Source organism: Protopterus annectens, chromosome 4.part0 (assembly GCF_019279795.1).
Source record: "Protopterus annectens isolate FY-2018-M chromosome 4.part0, PAN1.0, whole genome shotgun sequence".
NCBI classification, from domain to species: Eukaryota; Metazoa; Chordata; order Ceratodontiformes; family Protopteridae; genus Protopterus; species Protopterus annectens.
This window is the reverse complement of record NC_056733.1, coordinates 953,326,190-953,346,766: the sequence shown is the minus strand read 5'-3', so window position 1 is coordinate 953,346,766 and position 20,577 is coordinate 953,326,190. Positions and strand designations below refer to the sequence as shown.

At 44.6% G+C, this 20,577-nt stretch overlaps 1 protein-coding gene across 1 annotated transcript in view; it reads left to right on the top strand.

Moving 5' to 3' along the window:
• LOC122799695 (ankyrin repeat and KH domain-containing protein 1-like) overlaps positions 1–20,577 on the top strand; it is a gene marked incomplete in the record, with an annotated part of 3,928,199 nt that overhangs the window by 489,593 nt on the left and 3,418,029 nt on the right. The window contains 1 exon segment of the mRNA XM_044068930.1: positions 5,166–5,313. Within this exon segment, the coding sequence (XP_043924865.1) occupies positions 5,166–5,313 (148 nt within the window).

Here is a 20,577-nt window from a genome sequence, read left to right as displayed (position 1 = left end):
CACCTCAGTCTCATCTGGCAATGTACCTGTACTGACCATGGGCTTAGCCCTACTACCACCATTCAGATAAATCTTCCCCTTGCACTACTCAAAGGTCAAATGCATAGAAAAAAACTACCATAACAAATTGTATTTTTAAATGCATGTATATAACTGTATATAGTATTACTGCACTTTCTTACTCAAATGCATTACATTTTTTGCTTAACTACTGTATATTGTGTGCTTCTTTAACATACTATACCATGATGATACTGTTTGCTTTATTAATTTGTACTCATCTCTGACTTTTGCATATTTATCATGTATGCGGAGTCGTATTTTGTATTTTTTATGATTGTCATGCGTGTGGAGCTTTTCTCCCCGGGTCTCTGAAAACGGGCACCTGATTGCCCAGTCAGACCAACCTGGTAATCAATTATAAAATATAATTGAACCGGAAAAAAAAACTCCTGCAATCTTTTTTTTTCTGCATGCAGGAGTACACTTTTCAATCATTCAGCAATTCCAGTAGACTAAGTTTTTTTTGTTTTTTACATGAGCTGGCCACATGCTCAAACATGGTTAAGTAAATACATATATTTCCATATTCAGACTTTGATTTTTCCTACTTGAAAACTTTGGAAGGCTGGTTCGGATAATTGACAACTGGGAGATGCAGCAAATCTTCTGGCAGACCAATCCAACTCCCAAATTTACCCCCCCCCCCAGCCACCCTACAGGAAATACAACCTGATATAACCCTCCCCCCAACTATCAGTAGGGAGTAGGACTTAAAGGCACTCAAGGCCAAGAATACAGCTTTGGGCCCCAGTAATACTCCATGATGCCTCCTAAATAGCCTGAAATGACCTGTTAGGTCCACTGGAGTAACTTTTCAGCCGTAGTCTCCAGAAAGGCGTCTGTAGGGAATGGAGGACTACAGCGATTATCTCTCCTACACAAAGGCAGACTATCAACAAACCCGGGGAACTACAGACCCATAAATTTGACAGTTCTTTCCATGGGCTTGCGTACAAGACTAATAATGAACTTGACAAATGTGTATAGAAAATCTTAAAACACTGGACCCATCTCAGTTTCGTTTTATCAGGGGCAGGTCATGCATACTAAACTTGGTGGATGACTTTGAGAAGGTCACCAGAGCTAAGATGGTGCATAATTGCCTACCTTGACCTGGCAGTCATTTGACACTACTTCACTTGGGTATTGCAGACAGTCTAACATTTAGGCATAAATCCCTGTCACCCGATTGAACAGCCAGATAGCTCAGAAATGTCCCACAGGACTCTGTACTGGGACTCTATTTGGAATATGTTGAGGCAAATGTAGAGGGCCTTTGGCTGATTCGATTTGCTCAGTGCTTCAAGCTGGATAGTCATTTAATCTCCCAAAGATGGTTATCCTCCAGGAGGATCCAACAGATAACTGGTACCAGAACCATGGCTTAAAACTCTGTACAAAAAAATGCATAATTATAACCTTTGGGAAGATGACCACCCCTGCACATTACAACATTGATGACTCCCCCCTAAGAGTAGACTGCGTGTGTAAGGCACTTGGGAATGCAGGTTGATGGTAACCTGAACTTTGATCACCATGTGTCCATGGTAGTGAGAAGCCCCTTCTGTATGACACATTTCTAAGTGCATTGCACCCAAATCTAAGGAGGTCATAGTCCCACTCGTACTCATTTATTGGACTAAGAGTAGAGTGCGTTTTTTTCATGTGCCTGACCTGGCATTTACATCAGCTGGGACATCTACAGAGGTTCTTCACAAAAAAATACAGGGTTTAGATATGCCTTATGTGGACTGCTTCAAAGCCCTGTCCTGTGCTTCATCTCCTACAGACTGCTGAGGGGCAGTTTATGCTTAACCTACAAGGCGTTCTCTGATCCAGCCATGATGGATCTGCACATTTGTAAAACAAGTAGCACTAGAAATACTCCATCTAAGGATGTAAACCTGGTCTGACGCAAGCCATGTTGGAAGGACAGGTGTGTGTCTGGGAGAGTACCCCTTCTTGAAGCAGGCTTCCCGCTCTTGTGAAACAGAGCTCTTCCCTAAGCCTATTCAAATGCACTTTGGGCTATTGAATGGGAATTAGCAGATTCACCCCTGGCTTATCTCCTGTGGTCCTTATGGATGGGGAGTTTGCAGATGACCCAAGGCTGTGGCTTGAGCATTCATTGGGAAAATTGGGGCATGAATGACTAGGCTTAAAGGGGATAGGGCCATTAACCTAGTAATCTAGGATACAGTACTGCACTTTGGCATTGTAAACACTCAGAATTGCTCATAAACCCCTGTGTAACTTACTGGATAGTCATATTGCTCACAGTAAAGGTGAAGTAAGTTAGGACTGGAAATAACACCTCCACAGACTGGTCACCAGTGGAGTTACCAGGGCTGTGTGCCTTGGTCCTGTTCTCTTTGGCATCCACGTTTTAGAAGTCAAGGGTCTCTGGCCAGCCACATTATTAAGCTCTGATCAAACTCCCCAAGGTACTAACATCTTACAGAAAGGTCCAGCACCGACAAATGACTGACAATTCAACTGCTTAAAACTCTACCTGTAAATGCGTAGTAATATAGTTTTACATTTTTGGGAAGTCTGCCACCCAGGCAAGTTACCTGATTGATAAAACACCTCTAAAAGTACACAGTTGTCAGGAATTTGGGGACTTGGATAGATGGTAACCTGGCTTTCGAGCAATATGTCTGGAAGGTAGTAATAATCATTTTGCCACTTAAGTTATAAGTAAGGACATGGCGCCACTGTACTTGGTCCTCATCAGATGTATTGAGTGTAATGTCCATTTTAGTCCATAGTTGACAAGGCACATGCAACAGCTGGAGCGTCCACAGAGCTTCCTCACACACACACAAAAAATTAACAGGATGTCAAACAATAAAACAATGTCCAGTGCAGTTTGCTTTAAGAACCTTATCTCTATAGTGCTTCCTACAGACTGCTGAGAGGCAGTTTATGCCTGGTGTACAAAGCATCCATAGATACGACTCTTGACTGTTTGCACATCTGCAAAACAAGTAGCACCAGAGCATCTAGATCTAATGGTTTAAACGCTGCTTGTGACTTGCATACCTGTCCCTCCAACATGTCCTGTTTCTCTGAGAATTCCCATGGTCAGGAATAGGTTTCTCATCCACGTGAAGCAGAACCCTTCCCTAACTATTAGACAACCTGGGTAGTGAATGGGAAATAGGAAATTCATCCCTCTGAACAGAGAACTGTTCCGTCATGTCCTAAGTAACGTACTCGCATTAAATAAGCTGAGGCGCAGTAACTCCTGGGATATATTTGGGCTGTATAGCCAGGCTTGTAAAGGCTCAGTGGTAGATGGCCCTACTGTACACCAGTGAATGTATGAACCTGTGAAAGCTGGAGAAACCTAGTACAAGGAAATCATACCTAGCAGAAGATCAGAGTTTAACTGTTCAAACACCCCAGAAAGGCTAAGGTAGCATTGGTCCTGGAATACCTATCAGATGTTTACAGAATGGGTTTAACTTGCTTATCTGTTAAAATACATTGAACTGCGGTGGTGGTGCTGCGGTAGCGTTGTCGCCTCAGACGTTGCCCGTTCGATTCTCAGAGCGTCCTCTGTGTGGCGACATGCATGAACGGGCGTTCCTTCGTTGAAGGTTGTACGTTAGGCCCGGCAAGCCAGCACGTAAAACTCTACTGCCAATCATTAGCGGACTGGAGTTCCGCTGTGGCGACCCTTAACCGGGAAAAGCTGAAAGACACAAACATCTGTTAAAATACATTCTTCTACTGTTTCAGCCTGACTACCTCTGGAGCCCATTTAATATTCCAGACTTTCAGTTAAACAATTCCTGAAGTGACTTGTTCATCTTAGACCTAATAGAAGATAGATTTCTCCATTACAGGGCTACAGTTGTGTTAGAAAATATGATGTCAACCTATCAAACCAGTATATTCTTTCACTGTTAAGTTTTTGTCTCAGGAAATGCTGCTGTTGGTGTCTGTAATTTTAAGCACATCAGGGCTTAGTTATAAAACTTCTGTCGCAAATAATTTCCTGATGTATCAAGATGGTGTAGCAGTACGGATCAATCTTTCCTTTAAACCTGTACTGTAAGTTTGACTACTTCTGTCTCTCTTCCAAAGCCTCAAAAGTCTAGAGAGTAGAACCTGCATTCCATTGATGTGGATAGACAGCTGAGGTTCTGGCTGTACAGGACCAAAGATTTGAGAATAAATGATCAGCTGTTTTTTTGTCCCCTTTGCAAAAGGGAAGGGATGTGTTAGCCTTATAAACCCTTTCCACATGGCCAATGTTTAGTTATCAGCACCGTGGATAAGTCCCAGGCCACAATAGATTGCTTTCCACTAGACCTACAGTGTCACCACAGCCTTCTGTAGAGGAGTCCCCGCCAAGGCCATTCTTGATGCAGTAGCATTCTGTGCGCATGTTCAAAGCATTATAACTTGAGGGCTGTTTTTTTTTTACTCTGTTATCCTACAAGGTCTTATTTCAAGTCGTTCTACTTCCCCAATTCTTACTGATTTGGAAAACTTAGAAGTGAGGACTTCTGCACCGAATGTTTGTAAACCTAGTACATTTGTGTTTGTGTAGTTCTACTTTTGCAGTCCAAACTCCTCCCTTCCCAGTTTCTGTAATCCCAGCATTCCCTTGGGCTTGGGATGGCATAATCCTCTTCCATTCTCCTTCTGCTCTTCTAGGCTTTTATCTTTTTTATATTCAATTTTTTCTAGAGGAATGGTGATTGGTGTATCTTGGGGGACTGTAGGGAGTGGTGGAGTTGACACCCGGTTCACTGTGCTCTGAGCCTGGGGATGGCTTCCCCTCTTTATACCAGGATGACAAAGATGTAAAGTTGACACTAGCCACTGCACCCTTTGTTGCCAACCTTTTCTTGGCAGAGAGCTTTGGCTGTTGACTTGGGGAAAGGTAGAACTCTGGAAAGCAGGCTGGTTACAAGGCTTCCTGTAGGACAACTCCTAGGAGTAAGGACTGTAACAAAGTATTTTAACATGTGCATTTATGGTAAGTTATTAAAACAGCTGTAGTTTTTGTCAAACTTGCACCTTTGCCATGTATTTATAGGCCTTCCTGTGTTCAGACACTGAATTGTAAATGTATTTTTTGTTAGCCGCAGTCTGGCCGAAGCCTGCTCCGATGGTGATGTGAATGCTGTGCGCAAGCTGTTGGATGAAGGCAGGAGTGTGAATGAGCACACTGAAGAAGGGGAGAGCCTGCTGTGCTTGGCATGTTCGGCAGGGTACTATGAACTGGCACAGGTAGGTGTAACCAGAATGGCTTGCATTTACTTGGCCCATGTGATGCTTTCTTAGTTGATTTTATTGGTATGAGAGTGAAAGGAAGCATGAGGCAATTGTAGGGCAAGAATTTGCTGAAATTCTGTTTAACTGCTCTTGAGTCCACCTTCATTTCGACTTTAACATTTTTTTTTAAAATCTAAATTGTGTTGCACTGTGAGTTGTACTGAAGTCTTTCTTTGTGTGTGATTTTATGTTTTTACCAGGGCTTAATTGTTCAGACGAGCTGCACACATTGGAGATCAGTTTTGTTACTCTGATGAGAGTAGATGGAAATGTAGGAAGATATTTAGGTCCCCACATTTTTTTTTGCAGTTACTAGTTTCCTTTAGTTCTCTGCCACATCTTTGGAGCAGTGCTAATGTAGATGAGTTACACTGCTACTGATCAGTACATGGGTCTTTTCGCAATTCTGAAGGCCTTAATTCAGGTCTCATGAATTTGAAAGCCATTGGTGAGATTGTGATTGTATGTTGTATATGAAGGATTGTTGCCTCCCATTTTTTTCTTATTTCAGTTAAAATTATAAGAGTTTGAATGTGTAGTAGGGTGTTACCCTACTCTGACCATTGAAAACTGCCCTTTCAGCCACTTAGTGAGTCTGTTCCTGTAGGCAAGAGCCCTTCAACCCACACTTTCTGTGGATCAAAAGTTAAGTGGACAGAGCTGAGCTGTTGTACTTTGGGAGGTTGGGCTTTATATTGTAAACTCCTTCTCTGGTGTGTGCCTGTTCCCATGTTAAGAGAATGGTGGGCATTAGGCCTTTTGTAATGCATATCCATGCCTCCACTTGTGATTCAGTCATTTGTACTGGGCTGACCATGCCTTTTGGCTTCTGCACTATTTACAAAATGTTTGCCTCCAGTGTTGCTCATTTTAGAGCCAAGGGCTCTGTATATTTACCTTTACTTTATTTTTTTCTCTGTCCAGGCTTATTCACAGGAGGGAGTGCAAAGGTCTGAACTTCACTGTTCACAAGCTGAGATTCTCCCTGGGCATTCGGATCAGGTCTTGCCTCATCCAGATCTGTTCCCCTCCTTGGATGCAACGATCAGGACTTTGTTTTTTCTGGACATTGGACATGTGTGTGTTGCAAAGGTCCCTGCAGTAATGACTGTGCTGACATATGCAGATGTTCATCGTGCATACAGCTGCAGTCATTACAGATGGGTTATCCTGCAGTCAGGCGGGTCCTCGGTCGGCCAAATTCCAAAGTCTAGGTCCGGCGTCGGTTGTTGTCGCTTCTTCCCTGACGTCAGTGCGGCAGGGGTACAAAAGAGGCAGCCGACACCATTTTCTTCAGTCTTTTTTGCTGCGCAGTGCCCGAAGCAGAAGCAGTTCGCAAGTGCCGGTCGGCCAGCTCCTGAGATTTACGAAAGTATTTCAGCCAAAGTCTTCTTGAAAGCTAAGTACCCCGTTGGGGAAACTTTTCTTGCCTCAGACCGATGTCAGACAAAGTTAATTGCATTTCTTGTGGGAAGCGAATAACGCATAAGGATTTCCACTCTTTCTGTATACCTTGCTTAGGCCCAGACCACGATGTCTCGCCCTGCCGTTTTTGTGCTAGATTCAACAAGCACACTTAAGCACCGGGCGGAGTTCGCCCTTCATTATTTTGGCAAAAAATTTAATTGTATCATGTCGTCGGATACTCCGACTCCAGTTTTGAGCAAAAGACGCAAAGATAAGGACCGACATCCGAGGTCTGCACAGACTACTGAGACCACGCTTAGGCCGACTACCGGTTCTCAGCGAGGCGCCTACGCAGCCCCTGAGTACCGATGACACTTCATTACCTGTGACTACAGTACCCGAGGTCGCAGGCTCCTCGGACCCCATTCCTCCTGCAGATACCGACGCCACTCTTGGCGGGAAACTCAGAATTTAGACAGGCCTGGCATTTCTCAAGGTGTTTTCAGGCCTTCCTCCTTTATTAAAGCTTTCACTAAATTTAAAGCAGCCATGAAATCCAAAAAACAGGGTCCTCAGACCTCTCAAGGACCCATGCCTAAAAAGCAGATGCTTAGAATGGCTGAGGATCTGATTACTCATATCAGGGGTTCCCAACCCCCCTCGGACAAAAGACCCAGATTAGAGGAAGACTGCCCTTCCTCATATCAAGCTTCTATTACTTCAGAACACTCTGATGACCTGGATTACGCCTATTCACCTTTTGAAGACTCTGATGCTGGAGAGTCTATTCCCTCGGTCTCCCCCCCAGAAGACTACTCTTTTGGGGAAACCCTGCATACATTGAGGGAATGCTTTCACTGGGAAGGCCAAGATTACTCAGATTCCAAGAAAAGGCTCAGGGAATTTCTTTTGCTCCCCCAGCATAGGCCCCTGGCTATCCCTCCTGTTTTGGATATATTGGATGATGTGTACACAGAAGCCAGCCTTAATCCAGGTTCTTTACCTCCAGCTCCTGTTAAACCAGACAGGTATTACTGGGTTCCTGATTCTCACCAGTTCCTATATAAAAGCCATACTGCTGGCCCAGAAACTATTTCACAGGGTCCCAAGGGAATTAAGGTCTCTACTGCTACAAACCCATTACCTTCAGAGAGAGATTCCAGAGCTTTAGAAAGGTGGGGGAAAAAGGTATACACCTCGGCCACTTTAACCACGAGGGCATTAAACTGTCAATTCCACATGATAAAGTATCAACAGTTTTTGGTATCTCAGTTGAAAAGCAAAATGGCACAACCAGAACAACCAGATTTAAGAGTTGCAGGATTTGTTGCATGGTGCAGAGCAAGTGGGTAAACATACCTTGCAGTGTGGTTTTGATGCTTTAGAGGCCTCATGTAGAGCTGCTGTTACGGGGTCTGTTATACGTAGGCATGCTTGGCTCAAAGAGCAAACCTTACCAGATCATGTCAAGGCTAAATTATTAGATGCACCTCTTCAAAAAGATGTATTGTTTGGAGTTAAAGCTGAGGAGGTACTAAAGAAAATGGAGGAAAAAGCAAAATCAATGCAAACAGTGAAGGATTTTTTGCAGGTACAACCTCCACGTTTCAGCAGAAACTGGCCTTTAAAAAAATTGGTCCTTTCCAGCCACGGACAGACCTCAAAGGGGCAGATAGACGCCCTAGGGGTAGAGGGCAACCTCAAGGATCTTTCAGAGCCAGACAGTGGCAAGCACCAACCCCAAGAGGTGGAGAAGACAGATCACAGTCATTTAGAAAACAGACACAATGACTTCCCCCTACACCTGCCAAGCAAAGCTTTAATGGCAGCACCTTTGGGCGGAAAACTGGCATTATTTTCAAATAATTGGCATATTACAAAAGACAAATGGATCCTGGACATTATAGACAGAGGCTACAGATTCCACTTTCACACCCTTCCAAAAATGAGAGGCATGCCAAACCTGCCACAAAATCAAAGGGAGAGGCACAAAAACAAATTTCCGCTCTCATGGACATGAAAGCGATTCAAGAGGTACCTGCAAAAGAACAAGGTCAAGGGTTTTATTCCAGACTATTCCTGGTACCAAGGAAAGACAAAGATTGGAGACCTATCTTAGACCTATCCATCCTAAACATACATCTACAGGTACTATATTCAAGATGCTCATTACAGCAACTTCTTCCCATGCTGGGCAAGGAGTCTTGGCTGGTAACATTGGACCTCAAGGAGGCATACCTGCATGTCCCTATCAGACAAGATTGCAGAAGATACCTCAGATTTCTTGCAGGTTCAACCCATTACCAATTCTCTGCATTGTCCTTTGGCTTATCTACTGCGCCCAGAGTGTTTACAAAATGCCTGGCATCAGTAATCGCCTTCTGCAGACTACAAGGAATACAAATCTACCCATATCTGGAAGACTGCCTGATCCAAGCGGACAGCAAGGACATTCTACTGCAGCACCTGGCGTTTGTAATAAAACTGTTGAACTTCTTGGGATACACAGTCAACAAAAAGAAATCAAAGCTAATACCCTCTCAACAAATAATTTTCCTGGGAGCCAGCTTGAATACAACCACCCAGATGGCCTACCTCACGCCAGACAAACAAGGGCAACTGTCTCAATACTTCAGCAAAATGGCAACTTTCACCAGGCTAACTGCAAGGAAAGTCCTGCAGGCTCTGGGATTCATGGCATCTTGCATCCTACTAATCCCATGTGCAAAGCTGCATATGAGGAAACTTCAATGGTACCTAAAAAACTTATGGTCTCAACACAGCCACAGTTTAGAAACAATTATACCACTCATTCCATGCCTTCAAAAGGAATTTTTGTGGTGGGCTCAAGCATGCCAAAGCAACACAGGTCTCCCTTTCTGTGTACCTGAAGCAACTCGAATCATCAAAACAGACGCCTCGGATTATGCCTGGGGAGCACACATGACAGATCAGTGCATTCAGGGAAAATGGTCCCAAAAAGAGAAGCACCTGCACATCAACCAAAAGTAAATGCTAGCCGTGCAAAATGCCGTTATGACCTTCAAAGACCTACTGCGTCCAGGCCAGCTATTGATAAGGACAGACAACACCACAGTGATGTGGTACATAAACATGGGGGAACTCATTCATACCCCCTGTGCAGGCAAGCCATGACCCTATGGAACACAACACTGGAATTGCAAATTCAACTGCAGGCACAATTCCTGCCAGGGAAGGAAAACACACTGGCAGACAACCTAAGCAGAAATATGACAGATCCACACGAATGGAAGTTGCATCCTCAAGTTTTCACAAAGATAACTCAGGCATGGGGACAGCCAGACAGAGATCTCTGATACCCACAGAAATTACCAGTTGAAAAAATTTTGTTCAAGGACCTATCATCCACAGGCCTGGAAAGTGGACACACTCTTTCAATTGGACAACATTGACAGTTTATGCCTTCCCTCCTCTTCCTCTGCTGCCCAAGGTTCTATTAAAAGCCAGAGCAGAGGGGCCGCAGATGATTCTCATTGCTCCAAACTGGCCAAGACAACACTGGTATCCGCTCCTGAAGAGCCTGACACTTTCCCCACCATGGATCCTACCTCTAATCCCTCTTCTGTTGTCCCAGCACAACTACAAAACCCTTCACAGCCAGCTCAAAACCCTAAATCTAGCTGCATGGAGAAGTCCTTGATTTCCCAACAGACTCTCCTCTCCAAGGAGGTGCAGGATGTCATCTTGGAGGCCAGAAGACCTTCTACTAGAAAAGCCTACTCCGCCAAATGGAAACGATTTTGTGCCTGGAATCAAGAAAAGGGCCAGAATCCTTGGGTAATAAATATACCTCAAACTTTACAGTACTTAGCTGAGATGTTAAACAGTGGACTTTCCTTCTCCTCCAAGATCCACGCTTCAGCCATTTCTGCTCAATACAACACAGATCCTCCTTTATTCTCACTTCCTCTCTTAAGGCAGTTCCTCAGAGGGGCAAAAAATATTAACCCCCCCCCAAGGAAACCACCAATCCCTGCTTGGGACCTCAACTTCGTATTGGAAAAGCTGACCCTTCCTCACTTTGAGCCAGCTTTTTCAACAGAACTACAATACTTGGCATGGAAAACAGCCTTTCTTCTGGCTATCACCGCAGCACGCAGGGTTTAGGAGCTACAGGCCCTCATGGCTGTGCAACCATTCATCATTTTACATCAGACAGAGTTTCCTTACGAACCAACCCTTCCTTTTTGCCACAGGTAGTATCCAGTGTAGCTTTGAATCAGACTATCCACTTACCTACCTTTTACCCTAATCCACAAAACCAAGGGGAAAAACTACTACATTCCTTGGACATTCAGACAACTTCGTTATTATTTGGACAGGACAAAGCTATTCAGGAAATCCAAGCAACTCTGTGTCCTATGCTACAGGTGCTCAAGGAAAGGCTATTTCCAAACAGACAATTTCAAAATGGATAGCCCACTGCATACGCTTTTGTTACTCATTTCATGGAAAAACTGTGCCTGCATGCATCAGATCCCACTCCACCAGGGCCACAGCTACCTCTGCAGCTTTCCTCAGGGGGGTTCCTACCAAGGACATTTTGGAAGCAGCCTCTTGGAGTTCAGTGCACACTTTCTCCAAGCGCTATCACCTTCCACTATACTCTAAATCTAGAGCGGGTTTTGCCACAGCAGTCTTGCAGGGCATCCTCGCTCCTCCTAGTTCCACTTAGTGCCTGCCACCCCTACTTAGCTTTGGGATTCTTCCCATCTGTAATGACTGCAGCTGTATGCACGATGAACATAGTACAGTTTTGTACCTACCATAAATGTAGATGTTAGAGTGCTCATACAGCTGCAGTCCAGGTTGCCCCCACTCTGTCCCCTCTTCGGACAGGCCTTATGACAAACACCTTATCATACAACCTATTTGGGGTATTCTCTTATGGTGCATTTGCTTGCAACTACTGTTTTTTGATTATTCTATTTTACATGTTTGCATAACTCTGTTTTGCCTTCCTTCTGGGGGCACCTGATATCTGGGGCAAGAAAAACTGAAGAAGATGGCGTCTGCTGCCTCTTGTACCCCTGCCGCACTGACGTCAGGGAAGAAGCGACAACCGATGCCGGACCTAGACTTTGGAGTTCGGCCGACCGAGATCCTGCCTGATGGCAGGATAACCCATCTGTAATGACTGCAGCTGTATGAGCACTCTAACATCTACATTTATGTTAGGTACAAAACTGTACTTTATGTTAACAGCTGTACATAACTCCATGGTTTGGGAGTCGCTTCTGATTTAAGAAAATGCTGTTCGTCACATCCCAGCCATCTGTCTTTACCAGGTCCTTGGCACTAGTTGCGCATCAGAACTTATCAAGATCTTCAGGTACCTAGAGAACTGGCTGCTGCAGCCGATGTAGACATTGATTCAGCACAATGGGCCTGTCAGTGGATTATTTTCAGTTTATAAGCAGTAAAGTCAGCTTAGTCTTATTTTGTAACCCATTAACACGCACATTGGATGCAGTGATTTGGAGTTCTTCCTCCCTGTGAAGAAGATTCAGACATTCCAGGGCCTTTTGGTATCTGCTTACTTTCCTGCAGTCTGTTGCAGAATCCTGCCTCAGTTTGGGGGCACAGGGCAGCACAATGCTGTCAGATGTAACAATCGGAGCATAAGAATAGACATAAGTAGTGCCTCTGCATTAAGAATCTTAGGAGTTTTTAACTTGGTGGCTTCATTGCTAGTATGTGAACACCCACTTCAATTACTCCCTCTAAGATGTGTTGTCACTAGGGTGAAGTGGTAACATTAAAGATGGCTCATGGGTAGGTACTAGGCTATCTGCTTGAAGGCATATGCCTAGCCAGAATGTGTTTGCTTTCGCCACCCCCTTAAATTAGTTCCCTGTGCCTTTGTCCAGCAGAGCCACTGAAATGATCCCTGGGGTAAACTTTTTCCCATCAACTCAAGGTTTTTTTTGAAGAGTGTTAGCGAGGAGCTCTGCCTAATGTAGATTGGAATCTTTGTTCTAAAGCATGGGAAGTCTCGAACAGGAAGCTATCCCTCCAGCACATCCTATTTATTGTTGAGGTTTGGATCCCTAGAGCGTGTGGCTCGAGCAGATAAGGTTTTCTTTAGGTGGAGCATGTCCATCAATTCTGGTTTGGACATTGCCTTGTATGTCAGGCAGAGATAACCTTGAGTAAGAGGTATGCAACAGAGTACAGCGGGAGTTTCTTCAGTTGAGCTGCATAGGACATCTGTTTGAGGCCAGTGATCCTCTTGGTGAGGTACTTCTGTGGTCTTTCCAGCTGTTGCAGGTGTCTTGTAAGGTACATCCCAAATGGGGCATTGTACTCTATGATGGGTCTGAGTCGATGGGCGCAATGACCTCTTTTGATCTGGATGCGAACCCTTTTGTGATTAGGTGGGTCACGTAGAAGGAGTTTCTAACCACTTTGGCAATGTGATAATCAAAGATGAGATTACTATCTATTTGGGTCCCCAGATCCCTTATTACGTTGTCCGTATTTAGGGGGCTACCACCTATGTGGTAGTTTGTGGGTACTTTGTTTTTTCCAAAGGGGATAACTATGCACTTTTTGGCATTTAGCTTGAGGCCATGATTTTGACAATAGGTATCCGTCTCAGTGAGACCCTTTTGGAGGATGTCTGCATCAGCCGGAGTTATAGCCCCTAATTTGCAGTAGTCTGCGAACTTGGTCAGCTGTAGTCCTCCTGTGCTTGCCTGTACCTCTGCGAAGTATATGCCGAACAGGAGGGGTCCTAGGACTGAGCCCTGGGGAACGCCACTTGTAACCGGTTTAGAGTCAGACCTAGCTCCCGCAACTCTCACCATGTGGGTTCTGTGCTTGAGCCAGTTGGCAACCTGTCTTGTGATGTTAGGTGTTTATGTTCAGGCTGGTGAGCTTGTCTATAATACCAGAATTGGGGAATTGTGTCCGAAGGTCTTTGTGAGGTCTAGGTAGTGGTGTACCACCTTTCCCTTGTCTGTAACCTTGGTAACGGACTCTTAAGTCCACCAGATTTAAGAGGCATCATCTGCCCTTAAAGCCGAACTGGGTAGGGTCCAGTGTTTGAAAGTTCCCAATGTCTCTTAATGAGTTCCATGATGCGCTCCATAGTCTTGCAGACCAAGCTAGTCAGGCTTATAGGGCGATAGTTCCTGGGGTCTGTTGTGGCTCCACCTTTGTGGAGCAGAATAACCATTGCTGTGCGCTACTCTATGGGTATGTAGCCTGTGGAGAGGCTGAGTTTGAACAGTGTGTTCAGGTGAGGGGTTAGTTCGTCTTTGAGCTCGTATAGGACGCAGCCTGGGACACAGTCTGGTCCCATTGATGCTGTGTTTTTGGCTTTGGAGAGGGCTGTTTTAACCTGAGTGCCTGTGATTTCAGGGACTCTACATTCTTCTGTTATGGTTGAGCCCTTTTTGGGGTGAGAGGGGGGTGAACTTTGCACTGAACCTGTCTGCCAGGATGTTGGCGATATCGGTTTCAGTGTATTTTGTGCCACTTTGCACCAACTCCGAGCAGATCTGAGCATTGCCACTTAGATTCTTGACCTAGCTAAAAAATGCCTTGTGGTTATCTTTGAGTCCTTGGCAATTTTTCTTTCGAAGCTTGCCTTGGATGATTTTATGAGGGATTGTAGTTTCTTGCTTATACCGATCAGGGATGTCTTCCCTTCTTTGGATTTTTCTCTTCTGTACTGGTTTCCTCCTATAGTATAGCTTGTTTATGGCAGGAGTCCACCAGACTGGTTTCCTTTTCTTGGAGGAGTGAGTCTTGGTTTTACTTGAGATGGCATGATCCATGCATTCTTGTAGGTTCCTGTAGAATGCATTAGTAAAGGATTTTGCATTTTGGGCAGTGTTATCTTTCAGCATGGGGGCTTTGAAACTTTCCATCGCCGTCTTAAGTAACATGAAGTTTGCTTTTGAAAAGTTTTTCACGGTGGTTTCCTTGTCCAGGGGTGGGGGTGGAATGTGGATATCCAAAGTGATTTGTTTATGGTCAGATCTAACCAGCGAGAGGTTGACCTCCAGTTTGGAATATACTGGTCGCCCATGTTGGTGATGACCAGGTCCAATAAGTTGTCATGTTTGGTGGGAGTGTTGACCAGTTGAACCAGGGCGTTTGAGTTTATAAATTCTAGGAAATGTTGGGCAAGGGAGTTAGTACTTGAGTAGTTCTCCCAGTTAATGTTTGGGTAATTGATATCACCCAATATTAGGGTGTTTGGTAGGACCTTTGTTTCAGTGTTTCCAGAAATGCGGAATGGGGGTCCTGGAACATGGTGGGTGATCTGTAGCAAGCTACAAGTTGAATTGCAGTTTTTCCTGTTAGTTGCAAGTGGATGATCTCTATAAAGCATCATGCTGTGCCACTAACCTGGAGGTGTGGATATCCTTGATGAATATGGATACGCCCCTGCCTTTTGTATTTTGGTTTGGATTATGTGGCCAAAATGTATGGTACGAGTTGTAGCCTGGTAGTGCTGGAGTGATCTCTGGAGCCTTAAGCCAGGTTTCCGTTACTGCACGTATATCTATTTTCTCCATAACAAGGAATGTTGACCCTGGGAAAATCTCACATTTTTATCTGAGTTCTAAAGTCAGTGACTGTTGTAGCTGGCATTGATCTTTTTTTAAACGTGTTACAGGAGACCAATTTTAAACACTGGGGCAATATACCAGTCTGGTTCACCGGGGGGGGGGGGGAATCCTCCCTGCTGTCAGCAGGGAAGCCATGGCTTGTACATTCACCTCGCTCGCTGATGGTGCCATAAATTATGGGAAGAGTCCAGCTGTGTAGCTCATGGACTCTACACATGCCTTTTGTACCTGCATGGTTGTAGCTAGCAGAATGTTTCAGCAGTGATGTCTTTTACTTCCCTGTTAAACATGACAGGTCACCATTATTTCTCGAGTGTCCATCCATTGCATGATGTGAATCTGGACGTGTGGTCATAGGGTGTCATGTAAGCATGCCTGCTGTTACTGAAGTTCATCCTCAAAACTCAACTAAGTCTTGTACCCCCCTTTAATCCGCTCACTGTTGGTTCCAACTTCATACACCACACTTTCTGAATGATCAACTGCACTTCATTTCTTTCAGAAATTTGCAATGTCATCCCCTCTGGCAAATCCAGTCTGTCTCACAAGTCAGCATGGCTTCAAGTTCCAACCATTACCAGAAATATGCTATCATTGGGCTAAACTCTAGTAACACTTTTAAGGACGCATAGGGTATGTTCGTATTTGTGTAGGACAAATTTTTTTACAATCCAGAAATCTCTAGCTTGACAGATCATTGCTATTCATTTGTCAGGGAATACTTGACAGCCATCAAGGGCTTGTTGTGTTCATCACTGCCTTCCTTGAGGTTCAGTGAGGCCTTCCATAGAGGTTCATTTTATTTGAATGTCTGTGACCATTTTCTGCCATGTGATAGTTTAAGTTTATATTGGCGAAACTGTCCAACTCACCAGCTGAAATTGCAGCTAAAGTGGATTTTAGACGTTACTAATTTTTACTTGCCTTACTAGTCATACCAGTGCATTTATTTTTGTAAAGAAAGGTTAGTCCATGGAACCATTCTTGATCAAGCATGGCCACAGAAAATAACCTAAACCTTTATCAGCCTTCTGGGCTTTCACTTGCTTTCCAAAGAACACTTCCTGTACTGCATAGGTGTTACTAGCTGCACATTAACCTTTGTAGAGCCCAATCCTGAAAAAGTGGCATCTTCATGTGTCCACCCCCTCCTCCCAAGAAAAGGTTTAAAGAGTTGTCGGGTGGTTAGCTGACTAAAGTGGTATCTGAAGGAGACATCATTGTCAACTCCACACAAGTTTTCATGTGAACATGTGCCACTGCAGCATTATAATGTAATGCTGTAATGAATGACATGCCTGTCTACTTGGTCTTCACTGTGTACCTTTAACATGCACTACAGTCAGGAAATTGATTCCAATTTTTATAAAGTGAATGCTGTAATTAACAGGGTTCATTGTGGAGGATTCCCTAGAGTTTGACAAGTGGCCGTTGTCAGTCAGATATGAAATTTTATATAACTAACCATGATATGCAACATGGCCTGTACTTGCAGATGACCAAGCTTCACATCCTACCTTCCCCAGTATGTGGCAAGGAGGCTTTTGTTTCTTGTGCTATGCCATTTTCTCTGGTCTGAGTGAATGCTTCTGTGCATACATTTCCAAGCTATCTAGACAGCAGGGCAGATATATGCATGGTAGGACTGGGGGGGGGGGGGCATTGTACAAGCTGCCTGAGAGTTATAGGGACTGAACCATCCTAATACTTGCAGCAAATGGTCCTAGTGGTTGTATGCAAGTATATGGCCTAAAGTTATGACTGCCTAGTGTTCATTTCACTCGTACCTCATGACCCCAATACTGACTGAATCTTTGCTGCACGCTGAGATAATAATGTCTTGTCACTGATTTCAAACACCTCTGCTACCCCTTCATCCCTGTGTACTTGGTAACTTACACTTGTAGTTCTGTGTTGTGATGTTTGCATGCAAGCAGCATTGTTCGAGACTGACATGTGTTAATCGGTCAGTTCCGATCACAGCTCAAGCAAATGGATCCCCTTTTGGAGTGTTATACATACTTTTGCCTGATAAATGTATTTACTTGTTTGCTGAATTCATTAGACTCTATATGTCTGTGTTGTCTGTCCTTTATGGATATGTTGGGTACATCGTCCATTCCCAAGTGGCAAGTGTTGCCTAAGAGTCACATTTCCGACTGAGATGACCAGAGCATATGCTGTTTGGATTGGAGCATGATGTCTTGGCCTTGTAGTATTTGGAGGTTGTTTCAACACTGTCAGATGCGAGTGTCTACTTCTGCTTGAGTAGTCTTGTTGTCTCAACACTGTTAGATGCAAGTGTCTACTTCTGCTAGAGTAGTCTTGAGGCCTCTTTATGCAGGTCTCCCATGGTGTTGCTGTTACACTTCCTGTGACCAAAGGAGAAGCTGGAGTCCAGCTTTGGAGGACTTTCCCAGGGATCTTGTGGTTGAGCACATTACCATGGAGGTACTCTACCAGCCTTCAGACCTGATGTTTAATAAAGCTAAAAGCCATCATGAAGTATCAGAAACTGACACGCCATCAACTGTAGCGTAATGCAAAATGGTTCTATCCATTGTCATTTGGCACCGATGACACGCCTGTGATCCTTCAGAGGATTTGTTCTGTGCAAATTCTTTCGTAAGAATGTCCTGCGAGTGGTAGAGGAGGCTTCTGCCCCCACCACAGGAAGACTGGAACTTAAGCAGTTTGGCCTGTTAAACTAGTGAAAGATGTGACTGGCTTTGTAGTGAGGTTCATAGTGTTACCCTGCTGCAGTCATTACACTTGGGTTATCCTGTCGTCAGGCGGTCCCGCAGTCTGCCGGAATTCCAAAGTCTTGGTCCGGCGTCTGTTGCTGTCACCTCTTCCCTGACGTCAGTGCGCCAGGGGTTTATATAATGCAACAGACGCCATTTTCTTCAGTCTTTCTTGCCACACGGTGCCCGAAGCAGAAGCAGTTCACAAGTGCCGGTCGGCCGACTCCTGATATTTTCTAATTCGAATTTCAGACCGAAGTCTTCTATAAAGCTAATTACCCCGTTGGGGAAACTTTTCTTGCCTCAGACCGATGTCAGAAAGTTAACAATTGTATTTCTTGTGGGAAGCAAATGCCTCCTAAGGATTTTCATTCTTATTGCATACCTTGCCTGGGCCCAGACCACGACGTCACTTGTTGGTTTTGTGCTAGGTTTAGCAAGCGTACTAATAAAAGACTCTCTGATTTTGCACGACACTATTTCGGTAGGAAATTTAACTACACCATGCTGTCGGAGCAACCGACTACCGGCGTGCTCAAAAAACGCAGGGATAAGGACAGACAGCCCAGGCCTAAGCCAGATTCCGAGGCCTCGGCCGATCCGGTCTCCGGTCCTCAGTGAGGCTCCAACGCAGCCCCTGACTACCGCAGATCTGGAACTAGAGACTGCTACGGAAATTGACTGAATGTAACCAGGCAGACACAGCCTTTTACTTCAGGCCCTTCCGACGACTGCTACAAAAGACGTCGGTACTACAGAAACGGCATCGGTTTCTGAAGGCGTTTTCAGACAGACTCTCAGCATTAAAACGTTTTCTAAGTCGAAGATTCCTAAATGTAAAAGGACTGCACTTCAGTCTCCTGTTCAAGGCCCCATGTCTAAAACAGATGCTTAAAATGGCTGAAGATTTGATTTCTTTAATCAGGGGTTCCCAGCCCCCTCCTGACACAAGGCCTAGACAAGAGGAAGATTATGCATCCTCTGAGCAAATGTCCATTTCTTCAGACTCCTCTGAGGACCAAGACTACTACTCCTCTCCTTATGAAGATTCTGATGCTGAGGGCTCTATTCCCTCAGCTTCTCCTGAAGACTACTCCTTTAGGGAAACTTTACACACTGAGGGAACATTTTCACTGGGAAGGTCAGGACTACTCTGATTCAAAGGAAAGGCTCAGAGAATTTCTTTTACTCCCCCAACACAGACCACTTGCCATCCCACCAGTTTTGGACATTGTGGATGATGTCTATTTAGAATCCAGTTTCAACCCAGACTCTCTACCTCCTGCTCCGGCTAAGCCAGACAGATACTATAGAGTGCCTGATTCCCACAAATTTCTTTACAAAAGCTATCTCACAGGGCCCCTAGGGGGCTAAGGCTTCTATGGCTAAAAACCCAGTACCTTCTGAGAGGGGTTCCAGAGCACTAGACAGGTGGGGGAAAAAAGGTTTACACCTCAGCCACACTAGCTATGAGGGCACTGAATTGTCAATTCCACATGCTTAAGTATCAGCAATTTCTAATCTCTCAGTTAAAGCAAAGAATAACCTCTCTCCCTCAACAATCTGAATTGAACGAAGTACAGGGTCTGTTTCACGCCACTGAGCAGGTGGGCAAACATACCTTACAATGTGGGTTTGATTCTTTGGGGCCTCCTGCAGAGCAGCTGTCACTGGGTCTGTTATACGTAGGCATGCTTGGTTAAAGGGACAAACTCTGCCTGATCATGTTAAAGCAAAACTACTAGATGCTCCCTTACAGCAAGATGTTCTTTTTGGGGTTAAAGCAGAAGAAGTTTTAAAGAAAATGGAAGATAAGGCAAAATCTATGCAGACAGTCAAAGATTTCCTACAAGTACAACCCCCTCGCTTCAGCAGAAACTGTCCAACAAAAAATTGGTCCTTTCCAGCCACTGACAGACCACAGAGGGGTAAATACAGACGCACAAGAGGCAGAGGACAACCACAAGCCGAGTATAAACCTCACCAATGGGGCTCTACAACACAGAAGGGAGGAGAAGACAGGTCTCAAACCACCAGAAGGCAAACTCAGTGACTTGCACCTCATTTGGCCAAGCAATACTCTCTTGGCAGCCCCCTTTGGGGGAAACTCGCACTTTTTGCAGACAACTGGCACATTGTCACAAAGGACAAATGGGTCCTAGACATAATTTTACGAGGATACAGATTCCACTTTCACACCTTGCCAATGAAAAGGAATGCCAAACCTGCCACAATCTATGGGCAGAGGCACAAAAGCAAATTACAGCTCTCATGGACATGAGCCATTCAACTGGTACCTACTTGAGAGCAAGGCCGAAGATTTTATTCAAGACTTTCTAGTGCCCAGAAAGGACAATGCCTGGAGACCAATTCTGGACCTTTTAATTCTAAACACTTAAGTACCCAAATTCAAGATGCTAACACTACAGCAGCTACTTCCC